Source organism: Lycorma delicatula, chromosome 1 (genome assembly GCF_047948215.1).
Source record: "Lycorma delicatula isolate Av1 chromosome 1, ASM4794821v1, whole genome shotgun sequence".
Classification (NCBI taxonomy): Eukaryota; Metazoa; Arthropoda; class Insecta; order Hemiptera; family Fulgoridae; genus Lycorma; species Lycorma delicatula.
The window spans coordinates 114440795-114461937 of NC_134455.1; the positions used below are offsets into that span (position 1 = coordinate 114440795).

The 21143-nt window shown below is 32.0% G+C and overlaps 1 protein-coding gene across 1 annotated transcript in view; it reads right to left on the minus strand.

Moving 5' to 3' along the window:
- Positions 1 to 1406: 1406 nt before the first annotated feature.
- Positions 1407 to 21143, minus strand: part of LOC142317603 (uncharacterized) — a 93892-nt gene continuing 74155 nt past the window's right edge. The window contains exons 10-15 of the mRNA XM_075354159.1: positions 12928 to 13066; positions 9159 to 9544; positions 6258 to 6459; positions 3959 to 4152; positions 3183 to 3436; positions 1407 to 1809 (exon numbers count right to left, since the gene is read on the minus strand). Of these exons, the coding sequence (XP_075210274.1) occupies positions 1572 to 1809; positions 3183 to 3436; positions 3959 to 4152; positions 6258 to 6459; positions 9159 to 9544; positions 12928 to 13066 (1413 nt within the window). The 3' untranslated portion in view covers positions 1407 to 1571. The remainder of the gene's footprint in view (positions 1810 to 3182; positions 3437 to 3958; positions 4153 to 6257; positions 6460 to 9158; positions 9545 to 12927; positions 13067 to 21143) is intronic.

Here is a 21143-nt window from a genome sequence, read left to right on the forward strand (position 1 = left end):
TACTATCTTTAACTCGCCGGTCGTGGAGTATTTATACTCGTATCCTCTTGACCTGCAGAACCAGACCCAAATTCCTTAACTGTTTAAGCGTGAGAATTATCGTCCGCGCCCTTAAATTTTTACTCTGGGTTCCAATTCCTACTCTGGTCTGGTAACCATTCTCATTGAACAACATATGTTGGGGGTGTACCATGGGCAGTATTACATAGAACGATTGTTAAACGGACCCTCATTAATTTACATATATTGACAATTTTTATGAAATGTGTTATTAAAAGATTGGATTGTGATACGAAAATGCTTTACATAAAAAGAAAAAATATATTTTATAAAACTAGTTTTGTTTATTTTTAATAACAAAATCTGTAGGGAAATCTTATAAAATAGGATTTTAATGTTGGACGCAATGACGTGATGTTTTAAAAGGGGAAATAAAAATCACTTGTGTACACCAAAATTTATTTTATTAGATTCTCCAGTTTTGGCACAGGTAAATTCTTTTTCCAGATACATAATCTATTCCTCTCTCTATATTTCTCTTATCAGTAGTTGCTATTAGCAGAATCTGAGAGGTATGCTTATAAATAATGGGTAACGATAATAAATCAGTGTAGAAAAGAAAGAAGAGTAGGGCTCAGATCTATTTTTTCCCAGACAGTATCACTCGTACATTTACGCTGCTCTTTGTTGCAATTTACAATTAGTCTGTTCTTTGAAAGCTAATACAAACTTCTAAGTAGGTGCAATACTAGAAGTAATTACGTTCTACAAATTCCTAGCCTTATTAAAGTATGCATTCTCTGCACGATTTGTAAGTGTGTAGTACTGGCCGATATGAAGACCTGCCTATCACTTTGGCTTAGTCATCTAATGACTAGATTTTTGTGTCGGGCAACTACATAAGCGAAGGGGTACGCGAATTGACCGCTGCCACGATTGTTTATCAGTTTGAAATACGTATCCATTTTTATACAAATGTAATGAAGAACTGAATTAAATACTACTAATTACGAATTACTAACCCGCTCAGTTCAGTTCTTCTTTGAAGTTCCTTGACACAAAACATCACATTATTGTTACATAATTCTTGGTGAAGGTAATATTTTTTTTTTTACTTTTAAATTGTAAAGTTACAAATTTCATTTCTTAATCGTTTCATGAAATTATTTTTATATAAATCAAACAGAATCTTCTCATCAATTTTGAAAGAAATAACATAACATCAGAGGAGATGAAATTTTTCACTCAAGTAATCGAAATTTACATCAGATTAAGGAGAATAAAGTGATAAATAGATTAATGGTAACAAACTAAAACACAATTTTCACTGTTATTCATCCCATACTGCTGTAATACCTCATATTAGGAAAAACTTTTGAATTTTAAGGTTTTCAATTTTTAAACCGTTATAAACATTTTTTGTAATTCGAAACAAAACATATAACATTTGTAAAATTATAAAAAACATAAAAACTATGGTCTCGTACAAATTATTAATTTTGTAATATAATTTTTGCATCCAACAAATAATTTTTTCACATTCAACAATCCTTTTTACATCATACCATTTATTATTTCTTATTTGATTTTTTATCTTTAAAAAATTCTTCAATTTCTTGTAAAGTTTTGCCTTCAGTTTCTGGTAGATAAAAGTATGTATATAGTAATCCAAAGAGACCAATTGTTCCATATATAAATATAGTACCATGTAGATCAAACCAAGCTGAAAGATTTACATATGTTTTAGTAATTATGAAAATCATTACGTAACTAAGTGCTCCTGCTAGTCCACTTGCAATACCTTTTCCCCTATAAACAAAAATATAATCCAGTTAAATAAAGAATTCCACAACAAAAAGTGTACTTTCTATTGCAATATATTTGGGTTTGAAATTGCTGAAATATATTTATACTTCAGCTGGTTAGCTGCTTTCCATGAACTTACTGTTTGTAGTTTTCAATAGATTGTGCATTCTCTTACATTGGCTTGTGCACCAGTGCACATTCAGAATACATTACACTACAATTCGGTATGTTCATGTACTTATTAAAGTTTTAAAATTTGTGACCAAGTGTTTAATGAAACAGACATGATAATGTCATGACAAAAAGAGAACTTAAAATTAAATAAAAACATGAATAAAATGTTCATATATCATAATCTATTAAAAAATGGATTTAAATCACGTACTTTTTCTTTTATATAATAATAAATAATTAACTTAATAATGCAGTATCACTAAATTAATAAATAAAAACATTCTACTAAATCTATAGTGGAATGCAGTGACTGTTTACTTTTGTATTGTTCTTCGTCTAACAATATAGCAGAAATTATAAATTACTGGACTAAATCATAATAAGAAAAATCATGATGATAATCAGAAAATGCTACCAAACATCATAAAAGTTACTTTTGTGTGAAATCATACTTTCAAGTAATTTTGTGGTGACACATTCCTCTGTTATTATACACTTTCCACAGTATTTATTAAAGTGGATGATGTTTACAATTTTAAAGGTGACAGCATAACCAATTGGTTGACAGTATGCAATGGCAAGACAACTGTTCATTGACCAAACTATCAGTTTTAATACAAATTCAAAACGTTTTCAATTTTAATACAAATAAAATAATCCCGCTTCAGTGAGCCGGATCTGAGATAATCTATTAATATAATTAATTTGCAAGGGTTTTAAAGGTTGACTAGACAAAAAATATAAAAACTAGAGAGTAAAAAATAAGAGAGAAATTGAGTTCTGAAATAGCAATTTTAAAAAATTTTTTCTTTAAAATTGATATTGGCAAAAACCCCAAACATATTTTCACTTTCTAATATTTTACATAACTTCAAGTCAGGAAGCAAATTTTTTAAACAGATAAAATTATAATCAATTAAAAATTGTGAATACAACCCAACAAAAAAGCAGTACCTTGAAACAATATTCATACTACTGCATGGTACAGATATTCTTGTTAGTCAAAAACTAAATTTAAGACTATAAGGTGGACTGGAAATATTAATAGTTACACAATAAAATGTGTAAACAGAATATTAGTAAAACACAAATAAAATAAAGATAAAAATACATGATCACAAAAAATACATTACACATCAAATTATATAAACAAAAAAAATGTACCTTAGATTTTTTACTGTTCTCAGTAAAAGGTTACTTACTCTAACGGAAATACTTCAGCAATTAAAATCCATGGTAATGGCAACACTCCACATCCAGCAGCAAAGAACAAAAGATTTAAGAAAATAAATGGTACCCATGGAGTAACATTTTTAACAATTAGACTGATTCCTATTATATAGCAACATATTGTGCATATAAAGAGAGTTATGAAATTAACATTTCTCTTTCCAAATAATCTCAGAGAAAACATTCCAACAAAGCTACCAATTATTTGCAAACCTGCTGTTATTACCTGAAAACAGAATCAATTTTTATTTTGTGTTTGATATGTGTACTAAATTCATTAACTTAATTATTTCCTAATACCTATATTTGTTGATAAATAATTCAATAAAAATTACAACAAAAAAAAATAAATAAATTAGTCACTTTCAAATTATTTAAAAACTGTTCAAAATATGTTGCACAGAATATTTCAGAGTTAAACAGTTCCTTTGGTGGTTTAGGAACAGTACGATCTTAAGCATACTTTAAATGATAAAATCCCTCATAATTTGAATGTACTTTTAGTTTAGTGAATAACATGTTTCATTGGATGTTCAATAATTATAACTACCATACAGATTTACACACATATTTATCTAATCTAGTAATATAAATATTTACTGTCAGATGGTATACTATTATTGTACTAAGCAAGCAAAAATAAAATTCATTCTCCTTATTTATCATTTAGTTTGTTTCATAATAATTTTTTTTATAAGTAAAAACTTAATAAAATTGTAACTTGTAATAAAAGTAAATTAATACATACCAGTACCCAATTTGGATCCATTGGCATTCCGATTAATTTAAATATATAAACAAGAAATGGTCTAATACCACTTAATGATACACTATTAGAAATAAAAAAATAAATCAATATCATCCATAGCGGTCTGTATACACTTGGTTTTGTTAAAACTCTTAACTTACTGATTATTCCACCTTTTTTATTTTTTTTAGTTTCTGAAAAAAAAATTGATTTTGCTTTGTAACAGTTTCATATCTATAATTAAATATTAACTATAATATTTCTAGATAACTTAAGACAAAAACACTATGAAAGAAAAAACTGCTAGCACTAACTTGTTCTGGGACACACTTATCAAGAAGTTAACAATTTAAAATGTAAAACTGGTGCAACTTTAAAAGCTAAGAAAGTAAAATCATCTTATTTCTTTTACTTATTTGTAAAGAATGTAGGTTGTGAAGTTTGTGTAAAGTGTATCATTTGTATAACTAAAATCTTTAGCGGATTTCTGTGGTGGAGTCATAGGATCTCTGCCTTTCATTTGGAGGTTCAGCACATATTACAAAAAAAAATCATTTATCACCTGTCAGCAGCTTCAGCGTACCAGTCATAATAAACAGAATATAGAGGAGTTAATGCCTGTTGGGCTTTTTTTTTTCCATCAAATCAGTTATAAAAACACTACCACATTTACCTGTTTTACCTAGGAAATTGTAGAAATTTATTTGTGTTAAAAAATTACCTACTTTTTTGAATCTTCATGTGAAAAAATCTGATAATTAAAATGACATTTGGCTATATATCATTATGCCTTAATTATCCAATAATGCCAAAAATGAAAAAAATTAAAGTAGAAAATCATCAAATCAATAAATGTTTACCAATGAGAGTTACCCAATCAGGATATGTATCAGGTTATTTATTTTTGACCTGAAAAATTGGATAAAATAGATCCCAGAAATTTATCTCTTATAGTTTTCAAGAAAATATTTGTTAAGCCCAACAAATTTTCAAATAAAGTCTCTTTTAGATTTGCAATAAATTAACCTTGTTAAATTACCAATAAAAACAATTTCTAAAAAAATTTATGAAAAATCTAATTATGAAAAAATCCTTGTAAGTACCATATTTGCTCAATATATGTCAACCTCGAATATAGGACAATCCCCCCCATTTTTGAATTTAATTTTCAGTAAAATGTTTGTAAAAGATTATTTTTTTACCAAATAGAATTTTACCACCAATAAGAAATTAATTTCAAAATTCATATAATTATAATATTACAGATACTTTTTATTATACTATTATTTTATAATATTATACATATTTGTTTAATTAAAATTTGCATCTAAATACCACCAAAATAAAAAACCAAAAAAATAAAAAATAAAACTGTGTGCAAGATTTTTAGGAACAAATATTTTAAAAGAAATAATAATGATTACAATTTTTAAATCTTTATTTAAATTGGTTTTCTATATTTTCATGAAAAAGAAAATTGCATTAAAAAATTCACTATTTCACAAAAATTCATTCACAACACATGAAGACTTGAATTGACACTATCATCATCACTACTGCATCTGAAAATAAAATATATTCATTATCTGATTCTTCTTCCTATAGAATATCATCTTCAGTTGCATCTTATGTATTGCTAATGAAATATTTTTAAATCCTTGTCAAATGCTATCTGGTGTTATTGAGTTCCATGACTTAATAGTCCAGTCACATAAGCTCACAGAAGGTCTTTTTTATTCTTCCAGTAGGAGTTAATGGATGACTGTTACTTTGCATCCAACAATTATAATTTTTTTTTAAGATTATCTTTGAAAGGCTTGTTCACAACTACATCTAAAATCTATAACTGTGAAGTCATACCACCAGGCAGTGGAAAATATCATTATCCAGGAATACATTTTTTTAATAATAATTAGATTGTATGCTATTTAAAAAATATGTATGCATAAATTATTGTTTGCTAAATACACTTTTTACCTTTAAAACATAAAGCATATTTCCAATAAAGTGCAGCTTTTTCCTTTCTAAATTACAATTATAGGTGAATGTTGAGAAATCCATAAATTCAAATGAGGGTATTTATTTTTAAGACATTCAAATTAAAAAAATAGCAAAATTAACTTTTATTTAGTTCCTGTTGCAACTTCATTTGTTTATCTGATTATTGTGTCTTTGTTCTTTAATAAATTACCAACAACTCCTTCTTACTTACATCTCCATTATTTGAAACTGATTGATACCTATGATGGTATCAAGTAATAAAACAGATAAATTAGTTTTGTTAAATGCGTAACTATACCATTATCAGTAGTGTTGTTGTTTTTCTTTGATTCTGTAATGCTTTCCATTTCTTTTGATTCAGGTGATTTTATATATTCTAGTAACAATAAAAATTCTTCTCTTACTTTGATAGGATGAACCCAACCTCGTAACCAGCATAATGCTTTTTCTGCATCAGAAATACGATTTTGTGTTACTAACCATGATGGTGACTCTGGAATCTAAAAATAATCAAACACAATAATTAACATTACCAAATAAATAATAAATTTTGCGTTTTAACATTTTTATCTATAAAAGAAACTTCTGTTATATAATTTATAATCCTGCAATTTAAACATAAAATAAGAGAAAAAATAAAGACTTATTAATTATACTGGTCAACATAATTTTTGTCTCACGAATACCAAAAGGTGTACTTAATGTAATTTTTTAGTCTGTTTTCCAATGTGTATTTGGAATTTCTCCAACATCCACTGTTTTTTTTGTTATTTTAATTTTTTTAAATATTAAAATGTTTTTTGTCCCTTATCAAGTAAGAGCTTCTAGAGCATTGTAAATGTGATGGAAACAAATGAGCTAACTCAAAGGGTTGCACAGGTTGTGCAGGTTCAGAAACATGTATAGACATGTACAAATGTGATCTAGTGTAGCACATATTCATCAGAACGATGCCAGTTGTGAGATAGTAGTGAACCAGTAAACACGTCATTGCGAGTGCATTGTGTCTGAATTATTGTGTATTACATATTTACAACTTTATTTCTTTTAATTAGTCATTAGTTACAAAATGCTTGGAGTTTGTTTAACTCATCCTAACAATTTTTGTTATGTATGTGGTGAAGTGACGCTCAAGTCCCAAAGGTGATACCTTACTCCATTAGTAAAAAGGTGTTATGAACTTTATTTTGGGTATAAAGTCAGGGACCAAACAAAGGCCTGAGCCCAATGTATCTGTTGTTTATCATGTAGCAGGCTTCTTACTGCATGGAAAAAAGTGCCACACGCCACATGCCATTTGCTACATCTATGATTTGGAGGGAACCCAAAGATCATTCTTCTGACTGTTATTTCTGCTTAACAAACATTAAAGGGATTACTTTAAAATCAAAACATATAGTGGTGTACCCTAACTTGCAATCTGCAATGAGACCAATTCCACACTGTGAGGAATTGCCCATACCAAAGCCTCCAGAACATGTGTCATTAGGTAAAGAGAACTCAGAGTCTAATAGAAGTAAGGAAGAAAAAGAAACAGATTCTGGTGATACTACTTTTGAACAAAGCAGTTCATCTGAGCCTCATCTACTGACTCAAGAAAATTTTAATGATTTCATACAAGATTTAAAATTATCCAAAAAAACAGTCTGAAATTGTTGCTTCCTGGCTAAAAGGTTGGAATCTTCTTCAAAAGAATACAAAGACATGTACTTATTGTAATCATCATTCTGAATTTAAGGACTATTCTTCTGAAGAAAATGGCTTAGTGTTTTGTAATGACATTTCTTCTCTTACGGAGACACTTTGTAATGAACATAACCAAACAGAATGGCGCTTGTTCATTGATTCTCCTAAAGTTAGTTTAAAATCTGTGCTTTTGCATAATGGCAGTAAATTCTCATCAGTACTTATGGGCTCATTCTGCTAGTACGAAAGAAACTTATGAAAACTTTAAATTTATATTAGAAAAGCTTCCATATGCAGTGTATGAATGGAATATTTGTGGTGATTTGAAGATAATTGCACTTATTCTTGGTCTGTAGCTTGGTTACACAAAGTACTGTTGTTTTTTATGTGAATGGGATACTAGGGACAGAAAAAAAAGTCATTAAAAAAGAATGGTCCAAACGCAAGTCACTCATTCCTGAACAGAAAAATGTGAAACATGACCCATTGTGTAATCCTAAAAACGTGTATCTACCTCAGCTACATATCGAACTAGGATTAATGAAGAATTTTGTCAAGGCCATGGACAATACTCCTGGTTTGATTTACTTAAAACAGTAGTTTCCTAAAATTAGTGATGCAAAAATTAAAGAAGGGATATTTGTGGGTCCAAAAAATATGACCACTATTGGATGATGAAAAGTTTGAGGAACTATTGAATCCACTGGAGAAAGCAGCTTGGCAAGCATTCAAAAATGTTACTCAGAGTTTTTTGGGAAATCGAAAGGCTGAAAATTACCGTGATATGTCAACGAACACATAACATCTTATAAAAATTTGGGTTGTAATATGTCCTTAAAAGTACACTTTCTGCATTCATACCTAGATTTCTTCCTGGAAAATCTTGGCGCAGTGAGTGATGAGTACAGGGAACACTTTCATCAGGAGATTTCTGTTATGGAAAAGAGGTATCAAGGTATCAATGCAAATGAAATCGTAATATGCTGACCGATTGTTGTTGGACCATCAAGAAGGATGCTCTGCAGACAAAATATAGCAGAAAATTATAATTTCTTACTTTTGAGGTGGGTCAAATGTTTGAATATTGTATAGTTAAGAATGCAAAACGTATTAAAATGTTTGAAATTATAAATGCCTGTCTCTCGGAAACTTTGCGTGATGGGGGATAAACCAACATCATATTTGAATTCAGGAGAAAAATACTATCAGAACCATATATTTTTCTTCCTGAGCAAATAAATTTTTTTTTGTTCTCCAGTGTTATCTGTTTTTTTCTAAGTAAGGTATCATAGTTGTTTCTTTTATTTATGAATTTTTTACTTTTGAGTGGTTACCTAGAAATATACAATTTCTGTATTTTATTACTTGTAGACTGAACTTAAATCTGAAAAAGTGATAATGCACCTGTCTAAAGTAATTATTCATGTTAAAGATTCATCAATATAAATATGGATATTTTTCATATTTATGAATAATAACTTTAATAAAAGAAATAACAGTAATAATAACAAACCATTGATAGAGATATGATTGCTATCACTGGAAACACGGCACCTATAGCACAACTAGTGCGCCAATCTGTTAATGCACCAATAAAACTTTCTAGTAACATTCCAACACTGGCAAATACTCCTACAAATAAAGACATCACTCCTCGTAGGTGAGGTTCTGACACTTCGCCAATATATGAGAGTGCAGGCGCTTCTATGAAACCAAGACTTACTCCTAATAAAGATGCTGCCCAATTAAGGTGTAGTACACTAGAGGAGTAATATAAGAGAATCCAACCAATAAGAATAGGTATGTTCACTGCAAGCATTGTGCGTTTCCTTCCAATAATGTCTTGACAGAAGCCAGATGAAAGAGCCCCTACAGGCTGAGTAATAAATACTATACTTCCTGTAAAAAAAACCAAAATAATTATAAATATTGAATTGTTTAATCACTTAGTGTATTTATTATTGATTAACTTTTTTTAAAAATAATCATATTAGAAACAATGCTCATGCTCAGTACCAATAAAAAGAATGTCTATCCATACTTACTTTCCATTGTATAATACTACACACAAAAGAAATAATAAACATTAAGTATCCCCATGGGATTTCATCACAACATATGCCAGTCATCTCATCCTGATTGCATCAACTGACTAACCATGACCTTCAGTTATCCTACTTTTGTCATTCATTACATTGCACTGTTCGAATGTAACCAAGGTCTGGCCCAAAGATAAAAGTCAGAGGCCAACATGAAGCGATACAAGACAACCTAGGCTTAGTAGATTGTGAACTTTACAACACTTTAAAGTAGATAAATTGTTGGGGAAAGTTACAAAAAATAAAATTACACATAGCTCGTTTTTGCTAAAAAAAATTGGACTTTATTTTTAACAGAATGAAAATCAGAATTATATAACCATATTCATAAAAACAAAAAAAAGCATAAATACATTATTACATATTATTGTTTTGTTAAGACAAATGCTTTGCACAAAATCTCCTTGTGCGATATTTATGTACAACAATCCTTAAGTAAAGTATAAGTAAACTTAATACCTTAAATATTTCTTTTACATATACACATTATATAATAACAATACAGAGTATAATAATAATATCTTATTATTTAACAGAGGATTACCTTAATATTTAGTAGACGATTACTGTTTTTTGTTAATGAAAAACAATATCTTGATACTCACTGGCACAGAATGTAATCTGGACTATCATAATAGAAAGTTTAACAGACGATTACTGTAGAATGAGAAACATTGGTATCTTGATATTCACTTTCACAAAATATAATCTCACAATCGTGGATTTTGTATATGTCTACATAAATTCCTTTAAGTTTAATATTTTATCATACAATTATAGAGAAGAAAAAACACAATCATAATGTTTAAAGGATTTTTAATATGCAAAAAAAGATTCATTGTTGAATAATATGTGTAATTTACTTGTTAACTGCATGAGGTGTAAATTTTGACTAAACAATATTAGAGTTGTAAGATGCACTAATGATTCTTCGAATGATGGTCAGAGAGAGACTGAGAGATACACACACACAGAGAGAGACACACACAGACTGAGAGAGACTGAGAAAGACTGCCAGACTCTAGAGGGGAGCCGGCTTATATAGTGTAGATGGAGCCAAGTGAACCACCAGGAGCCGAGTGAATCATTAGGAGCCGAGTGAACCACCAGGAGCCGAGTTCACGGAACATGTTTACCGTTTTTTTTTTAAACATTATAAACATGAAATAATACAGAGTTAAATCTTAATAAATAATCAATACAAAAAGCATAAATAAAAATTAGCTGAGCATATGTTTATATATACATTGAATGGAATGCATAAATTTCAGTGTATGAAAAATTTCTTATTTATAATTGAAATATTCATTACGTCGAAATACTGTTAAATTTTAGATGAAAATAAGTCAAATACCAAACCAGTTGAATTAACTTATAACTGCTTTACGCATTGGCGTAAACATACGAGTAAATATTAGATGAAACATTTTATAAATATTGGAACTTTTTATTACAGAGGATCACTAAATATAGTTTCATTATGTTTCTTAATGATAACAACAAATTTTATGTGGAGACAACCCTTCATATTGGAAAAAAGTTCCATTACTTTAGTGAATCATTTAATATTTATTCATCTTAAAGAGTAAATAGGTCTCTTTGGGTAGGTAACAAAATTTTCTTTGTGGTAACAGATTACTGTATAAAAAATTTCTACAAGTAATTATAAAAATTTAACTTCTTATATTAAAATAAATTTAATTTAATATTAAATGAAATATAAACCACCAAACACAGTAAATAGATAAGTTAAACTTACCATATTAATTCCAAAAGAATCAATTTTCACGGGATCCTGCATCTTCAGTTATTAGATTCCAGTACTAGGCCACTAAATCTGCATATTCATTCATATTAAATTAAAAATTTTTTAAATTAGACAAATTAAAAAATTAAATATATTTTGATTATTTTTAGAATTTAATAACAATTGAAGGTGCGGATCCTATCAAAATTAACCACAAAAACAAATGGTTTCTTCACTGCGGCCACGCGGTCCCCCCAACCCCTTCTCAGACACACGCGTGTCTGAAGGTTAATAATTACGTGGAGAGAATAATTACTGTTTACTTCTTTCCAGAAAATCGCCGCCCCAAAACCGCGATCGTGAATAGGTATCACCATCTGTAAGTTAAACTTACAGTAAGATAAAATAACCCAGCAATTGCGACTCCTCCGGAAAAGGGGACGCATTGCTCCCTCCTTATAGCTAGTGCCCCGTTGTGGCGTATTCCTGCTAGCCTATTAAAGAGTTAGCACCGAAAGGACTTCAGTGGACGGTCTGAAGGGGAATTACGTCGGGAGGACAGGCTTTATAAGCCTAGCCTTCCGCGGTCGGCCCATGAAATGGGTTCGATAACGCTGGTTTAACAACGGATTGGAATGCAATTAAATCCGTCTTAAATTCACTAAAATAATAATAGACAAAACTTGAAAAATTAGATCCGAGATTAAAAAAATAACCCTTTTAAAAACAAGTCCGATTAGAAAGATCCAGCAGCAAGGGACTCTGTCCAGGTTCTGCGATAAAGTAGGGAGTAATAGACTCCTGCCAACTTTGCATTCCATTCCATTCCATCAAAATTAATTCTTGGAATTAATATGGCAAGTTTAACTTATCTATTTACTGTATTTCGGTGATTTATATTTCATATTTCATTTAATATTAAATTACATTAACACAGTGGTCAATATGTTAATGAGTTATTTGAATTTTCAAAAAGTTATTAAAATAAATAAATATATTATATATATATATGTATATAAATACATAAATATATATTTATGTAAGTATTCTTAAATTGTGTTTGTGATGAAGGTGGCTTCAATATGAAAATGTCTTTCTGCATGTAATACCTATTGTATTAAATTAGCAAACTGGATTTCAGCCAAGACAAATGAACTCACTCTATGAATTGCTTGGGCAATGAAGAATATTGAATAAATATCATAAATAACAAAATTTTTATACAGATAGTAATTTATTAAACAATATAATATTACTTATTTGCTTATAGAGTTTAAATAACAGTAAGAAAAATTAATGTTTTTACAAGGCTGTTGTGATATTCATATATGCAACAACCTAATGGTGCATAAAATTCTGCTGTTGTAGAATAATTTAAGATATTAAAAGTATAATAGGCAGAAAATCAGCATTAATAACAAATAATGAAAACTAACCAAACCAAGAAGCATCATTATCGTCAAGTAAAAAATCTTCTTTATTATTGTTCAACAAAGCACCAATAATAATGGTAGGCACAGTAGCAACTTGTCCAACTGCAAGTATAAAAACTCCAAAGCCAGTCATTGCAACTATCTACAATAAAAGTTCTTCATTAATTGAAAATTTAATTTAAGAGTTTTTTTAATAATTATAATGATTGCTTAGTAAATAAGTCATGTAGTTACTAATGTAATAGATTTAGGTATATTTATTTCTTACTAGTATAAATCAGAAAGATAATTCAAGATTACTCGGTAATAAAGCTTTGCCTTTCAAATGTAAGGATTAACAATTCATATCTAATTCCAATTGGTAAAAATTTAGATTTAATAAGTGACTTTCTATTAAACACAGCTTTAACCTTCCTGATGGTGAAATTAAATATGGTTGATCTTGGTACTAACAACATTAGCTTCTTTTGTGTAAAATTAGATATGAAATCAGGTAAATCCAGTTTTTTCATATCAGAACTTCTAAAATTTATTTTTCCTTAGCAATATAAATTTTTATTAACATAAAAAAAATTTAATTGGCAAAAAACAGTGCACTGATTAATTAATTATTATTAAAATATCCCAAGTACCACTTCCATCAAGTGTGTGGAAGAGATACTTTGCTTTCAAAGTAAACAATAGATTACAGAATAGGAAAATAAAATTAGTAGCAAATCAGACTAAGGCATATAAAAGAGGCAGTACCATACTGATAGAAGTTGACAAATCTTATATTATAATTAAAATTTACAATTGTACATAAATATTTGTAGGTTATATTTTAAATTAATAAATTTTTTAGTTTCATATTTCAGTGACTTGTTTCAAAAACGTGAGTGACAGACCTTACATTTCATGAATTATGCATCTAAAACAAATAATTGAGTTTCATATTTGTTTTATACATTAGTTCATTTTCTACCTACTCTTTCCAGGCAGACACAGACCCTAGAAATGAAAAATCTCACTTGTCTACATAAAAAAAGTCTTACATTTTTAACTCTGTGCTTTTTCAAAATGATAGAGTGAGCCTATTGAAATTTGTGTATTTAAGCTTTGAAAATTACAAATAGATACTTGACAAATTTTTTATGGATATGATAATATCCACAAAGATAGATACTTGATAAATTTATGGAAAATATGACTTGTAGGCTGGTGTAGTACAAGGATGTTGAGAAAATTTCTTTGTTGTACCAGAGCAATGAAGTTTCTTTCTGCCTAGATATATCTTCTACAAAATCACTTAATAACCTTTGAAGCAACTTTTTTAAATATTTTTGCACTGGTCTACATTTTGTTTTTCTCTGCAGAATTAAAAAAAAAATTCTATGATTTTTTTAAGTTTTATATTAAACAAAGAGCTAAAATCACATAAAAAAAACAAAATCAAAAATACTAAAAATAAAATTTGATTACTACGAGGGCCACCTTTTATATTTTTACAAAAACAATAAAAGAAAAAAACATTTTTTCGTACTAATCGTTTTATTGTTTCTCAAAATATTCGCCTTTAAGATTTATATACTTTGACATGCGTTTGAACCAATTCTCGAAACATTTTTTCCACTCCGAAGTTGTATCTCAAAAACATGGTTTTGGAAGCTTCAACAGCTTTTTGAGGTGATGAAAATCGCTGACCATGCATTTTTTGTTTGACATTTGGGAACAAAAAGAAGCCGTTAGGCAATAAATCAGGTGAATACGGGCAATGAGGTATTAATTCAATCTTTTTCTGTCAAGTAATTGTTTGATGTGCTGTGTATTTACGAGCTGGTATTGTCAAGATGAAGAATGGTGCGACGTTTTCGGTTGTTTTTCCCGATTTCATTGACGACTTCTGGCAACCAAATTTTTGTATACCATTCAGCATTAACTATTCTTCATTTCTCTAAAGCAGTGGTTGCTACACGTCCAGTATATCCGAAGAAACAAGTAATCATTTTCTTGGAAGTGCTTCGCGAACGAACCACTTTTGTTGGATTCGGTTCATCTTGGAACACCCAAACTGTTGATTGTTGGTTAGTTTCGGTTCGTACAAATATATCCAAGTTTTGTCTCCTGTTGCGATGTTGTATACAGATTTTGGATTTCCTTGGTCGAAGTTTTTGAGCATTTCCTCACACAAATTGACACGAGCCTGTTTTTGAGCTTCGGTCGAATTATGCGTAATCCATCGAGAACAGATCTTTTTCACAACTAAATTTTACAAAATCGAATATACTGTAGTCTTCAGTACTCCTAAGGATGCCTATCTATCTAATGGTAAGTCATATGCCGATCCTCTATAATCGTGTTGCCAACAGCATCAATGTTTTTTTGGGACAACAACCGTTTTTGGTCAACCTTCACGAAATTCATCTCTGACGAAAACATGACCATGACAATATTCTGCAAACTAATTGTAAATATTCCTTTCTGATGGTGATTCGTTACCAAAAGTTGAACGAAGTGATTCGAGGCATTATTGTTGTCTTAGGCACTTACTAAAATTGTAAAAAATCAACCATCGAAAACTTTCATTTGAAATTACTATAGTGGTCGTTTGTAAAACTTTAAAAGTCGTGTTAGATTAAATATAAGTTACAGACTGATCTGGTACTTTTAATGAAATTCTGTAACATCAGAATAAACCAATTTCTTTCTGCAAGGAGAACTTGCAGCTATTGAATTAGTTATAAATATTTTTGTACTGAAACAAAAAACCTGAAGTACGAGATGCTGAAATCAGCATCGTTTTCTTGTTTGTAGAAATGATATAAACGATTAAATTATGTATGTAGTAAATAGTCACTTCATTAAAATAAAAGATATAACATATGCTAAAATTAAAATACTATTAAAGCAAATACTTTTGAGAGTAAAATATATATGGTGTTACATAATATATAAGAATAGTAGTAAAAGATAAAAATACTACTTATTGTAAATTATTTATTTGACTTTTTGTATCAAGATAAACAGCGCATGATAATTCTATTTACTATAACTTACATTCATTTACATTTTTTCAATAGATTTCAGTCTGTGCATTATATTCATGGATGGTTATCCATATGTGATATTGCACGGGCAACCTTTTTTCGTACGTAATCGTCGTAGAAGACAATCAAGTCAGATCTAGCAGATTTATTTCTACCATCATTAAAAATACTACATAAAATTTTTGAGGTTGTAATAACAACAACTTTGACCTAAATTTAGTTCTTTAATTACAAATTCCCTGTGTAGGAGTTTTCAGGAATACATTTTTTTTTTAAATTGTGAGTGAGGAGAAGCAGCATCGCGAATTACGAGTACATTAAATTAATTTTGTTATACATACAGACCCATTTAAATTAATTATATCCTTATTCTTATCGAATAAGAAAGGCTACCGAAAAAATGGCTATCGAAAAAATGTAAACCCAATTTTGTAAAAAAAATTGGGAATTAAATTTCTGGTGGAGATATGGAAAGCTGGATGGTGTTAAATAAATGCAAAATAGGGAATTATTTAATCGCAAGGGAAGAGGTCAGCCTGACAGCAGAGCTGTCGTCTGTCCGCACAAGCGTGGGTGGATGGCTGTAATGACGCTCCCGGGACACCAGATAACCCATGCGCGACACCCCTCCGTGGAACCGTCACCTTTTGGTAGCATTGAAGCGGACCGGACTGGAGGATCACACTGTCCGATGCATCCCCGCTAAGGCTTCATTCCTGTCTGGGAGCTGCGCATGTCTTTTGATGAATCCGGTTCATAGACTGGGGATAGGGCGCAATTTTTTTTTAGTGGGTTTAACTCCCACATATCCGGGGGGCGTCGTGCTTCGGCCCTTCTGGACCTGCATGGCTCCGAGGAGCGAGTCCAACATCTTTGCTCCTCCCGTTCGGTATGACCGCCGGGGACTGACGTAGTTCCATCACTGCGCGCGCTAAATAAAAAAAAAAGAAAAAGATAATAATCGTCTAAACAATTTAGTATAAAACTTAAGACTTTACTAATAACACAATAACAAATATTTATTTATTATTATTAAAACACAGTTGGAATAGAATTATTAAAAACAGAGGTATGTGAAGGATAAAGAATAATTAAATTAATTATAAGTGTAATTTTCATTAATTTTGAACTTTGTACCTCCTAATATCTCACATAAAGCATTATTTCGGAAAGAGCGAGCATATCATTCAGCATGTAAACGATTGTTTAAAAGTGGGCTTTTAATAAGAAACGAAAAAAAATTGAACTCGGAAAGGGAAAATCCAATGTAATTTTAGACTATTAAATGAGTTAATCGGCGTAATTTATTATTCATAGGTGAACTAATTTTCAGTATCTACTCCTAATATTTGACGGCTATAGAAAAAGTGAAAGATTAAATTGGACGTAATATGCTGATAGTGGATGGATATTGATATATCATGTCAGTATGAAGGTCTCAGTTGTTATATGACATTACGGATAACGTTGACATTATTTTACCTTTTAACGATCAATTGTTGTATTTATAATTTTTGTTTTTAAAATTAAAGTTAGTATAATTAATGGTATGTGAAGTAAATAATTATAATTATAACATATCAATGTTTCTGAGGATGGGTTATTAATCCGAAAGCGCTCGAACATACTATTAAAGATCGTTGGTAAGTGGAAAATATTATATAAATAAATTATATATCAATACAAACTAGCCACGATTAATAAAATTAGCACACACGCATATATATATATATATATATATATATATATATATATATAATACTTATTAGCCACATATTAAGGCATCCTGGAATAGGTCCTTTAATATTGGAGGGACAGGCAGAAGGAAAAAATTGTGCAGGCAGGCAACGTTTGGAGTATGTAATACAAATTGTTAGGGATGTAGGGGTATACCGAAATGAAACGACTAGCACTAGATAGGGAATCTTGGAGAGCTGCAACAAACCAGCCAAATGACTGAAGACAAAAAAAAAAAAAATATATATATATATATATATTTATATATTTAATAGTTTAATTCAGGATATTTAATTTACTAAAGTTATTATTATAAAGTTTAAATTATGCAAAAATGCATTTATTATTGATTAAATATTTTTACCTTTTGTTTACAGCTATTTTTGATATTGTTATAAAAATTTTCGGTCAAAAATTTTAAATAACATAAAGTATGTAATTTATTTTAATATTTAATTATAAATCAAATTTGAGACGATTTTTCTGAGAAATATTTTTTTCTGTTTTAACCGAGAGTTTCATTTATGATAAAAATTAAAATGAAATAACCAAAGAGGTAGATATTCCCCACGCCCTGAGGTAGATATTCCCCACGTCCGGAACACAACATCTACGTTCCACGTCCAGGGCGGCAACAGCTGTACTCAAGTACATTACATATAGCTGGCTAACGGGGTTCCGAGTGTTGTTTCTTGGATATGCTTTTTTCGGCCGATTTACATCTATAGGCCGAATTACAGGACTGGACTTTGCGGCCACCTGCAGATACGACATTCTTAACGATTACGGAAATGGATTAATACCGCCTTTAGAGCTGGCGATGTGGCGGCCACGGTGAAAGTTATTTGCAGGTGTAACGGAGACCTTTCGTCGTCCACATGCCCCCCGCGATGGCAAGCATGTAGTTAAGGTGGCCATGTTCGGAGCATGGGAGCCCTGAAAGCTTCGATGTGTAGGGGCCTGGAGTCAGTGCAGAGACTGCGCATCCGCTCTCTGCCAGGACATATGCCGGTTCCACCGGAGTACCGGAACGGACCTCCAGGGTTGGTAGCCCTGGAGTGGGGGTGTACCCCCACCTCGTTTAGAACCGGCCGTTTCGCCTGAGGCGAAACGCCGAAAGAGTGCAGAAACCAGATGGATTGAGATTGAGGCTAGAAAAAGCTTGCAGAAAGCTTTTTTCAAGAGCAGCATTCCAAAACCTAAGTATTTGGTTATCACGAAGGAAGAAGGTAATTTCTCGAAGGTGAGTCCTTTCCTCATCGCTCGAGAAATAAACAAATGTGCTGGAGGCCCTGTTAAAGAAATAAGAAAAACTTTCACGGGACTTCATGTAGAGACTGTTAATGATATACAGTCTCAGAAGATTCTAGACCTGAAGAAAATTGGAGAACTAGCTGTACGTGTTGATCCCCACGGCACGCTCAACGCCTCAAGGGGTGTTGTGGTCTGTCGGGATCTTTTAAATTGTTCGGAGCAAGAGATTGTAGAGGAACTGGCAGCACAAGGAGTAATAGAGTGCCGTCGATTGAACATGAGAAGGAACGGTGAGGTAATACCCTCAGCTTCTCATGTCCTCACTTTCAACCGGCCTACTTTGCCGGAAAAGATAAGAGCAGGGATTCACCGTTTGGATGTGCGGGCATTTGTCCCACAGCCAATGAGGTGCTTCAAGTGCCAACGCTTTGGCCACACCGCTCTTAGATGCGAAAGACCGCAAATATGCGTGTGCGGTGAAGAGGTGCATGAGGGAGAGCCGTGTAAAGAGCCTCCTACATGTATCAATTGCAAAGGAGCGCATTCTTGTAGATCAAGGAATTGTCCTGTCTACAAAGATGAAGTAGCTGTGCAGGAAGTAAAAACCCTGCAAAAGGTCAGCTACTTCGATGCAAAGAAGATAGTTAACGCCCGTAAGCCTAGAGCAACAACAACTTACGCTCAGGCTGCGGTTGCCGCTCCTGTCCCTGCTCCAGTTGCTGTCGATGAGGGTCAACTCATCAGTAAACTTGCTCCGACCTTGGCTAATATGATTGAAAGAATTATAGACAATAAAATGAAACCTTTCAATAGTAAAGAGCCTATAAAGCCAAAAATATTAGTACAGCCTCCTCCCGAAGATAAAACACCGAAAGCTGCTCCTGTTCTGAAGAAAACGGACGCCAAAGCAGAATGCCAAGTCCGACTCAGTGAGATTCTTGATGACAAGGAAAAAGTGATTCCTACAGAGACTGTTATGGAGGCTCCCAAGCCTCCTGTAACTGAGGTGGCCTCTAAGCCTCAGACCACAACAAATTTCACAGGGGGGACGAATGTCCCCCCCTTCGCAGGCGGTGACCGGTGCGACCCCCGTGCCTGGGGTCGACCAAGTTGCCGCCCCACAATCGGCGTCTGTAACCGGTGCCGATCCATGCCCGTCGTCGTCGGCGGCTTCGGTGGTCTCCGATACGGAGACCGGAAGCCTTACAGGCGACGACCTTCTACGCGAACACGATGCTGTTCGTAGGATGGAGAAGAAGAGGAAAAAAGGATGGCCGAAAGGAAAACCCAGACAATAATTTAATTAATAATTAGCGAGTCGATAGTACAGTGGAACATCAATGGATGTTTTTCAAACATCCATGAGCTCCAACGCTTGGTACATGATGTAGACCCGATTTGTATATGTCTGCAAGAAACGCAGTTCCGCCGAAATGAAAATTTTCAATTAAAAGGATTCGATATATTTCGGCGAGATCAACCGCCAAATGTAAGAGTTAGAGGTGGAGTAGCTATATTAACATCGACTAGAGCTACCACCGAAGCGGTTGTTCTAAACACAAACCTACAAGCGGTCGCCGTTAGAATGAAGCGTCCGCTTCAGATCACTGTTTGCAGCATATACTTGCCGAATTTTGATTGGAATAAGGATGACATAGCAAGACTAATTTCCGAGCTTCCCCCACTTGCTTTACTGGTGGGTGACTTTAACGCTCATAATTCTCTTTGGGGATCGGATCGAGTAGATCCCCGCGGAAGAGAACTGGAAGGGTTCCTGATGAATTCAGAACTTATTATTTTAAACGACGGATCAGGAACCTTTTTCAATGCCAGAGATGGATCGACGTCCTGTATAGATCTTGCACTTATAAGCGGATCGATAGCACCGAGGTACAGCTTCCATGTCATAGACGATCTGCATGGAAGCGATCATTTCCCGGTGCAAATTGTAACTGATGTTACAAGAACAATATATCCCATCCCTAAAAGATGGTTATTTGAAAAGGCAGACTGGACGAGCTTCACAGCTAGAACGATACTCCCAGAAACAACTGGAGTTATCGGAGATGATGTCGACGCCATAACAAATGCAGTAATTGAGTCGGCATCGAGATATATTCCCAAAACATCTGGGAAACTTACGAAGAAACCCGTTCCATGGTGGAACGATGAAATAAGTGAAGCTATAAAAAGAAAGAAAAG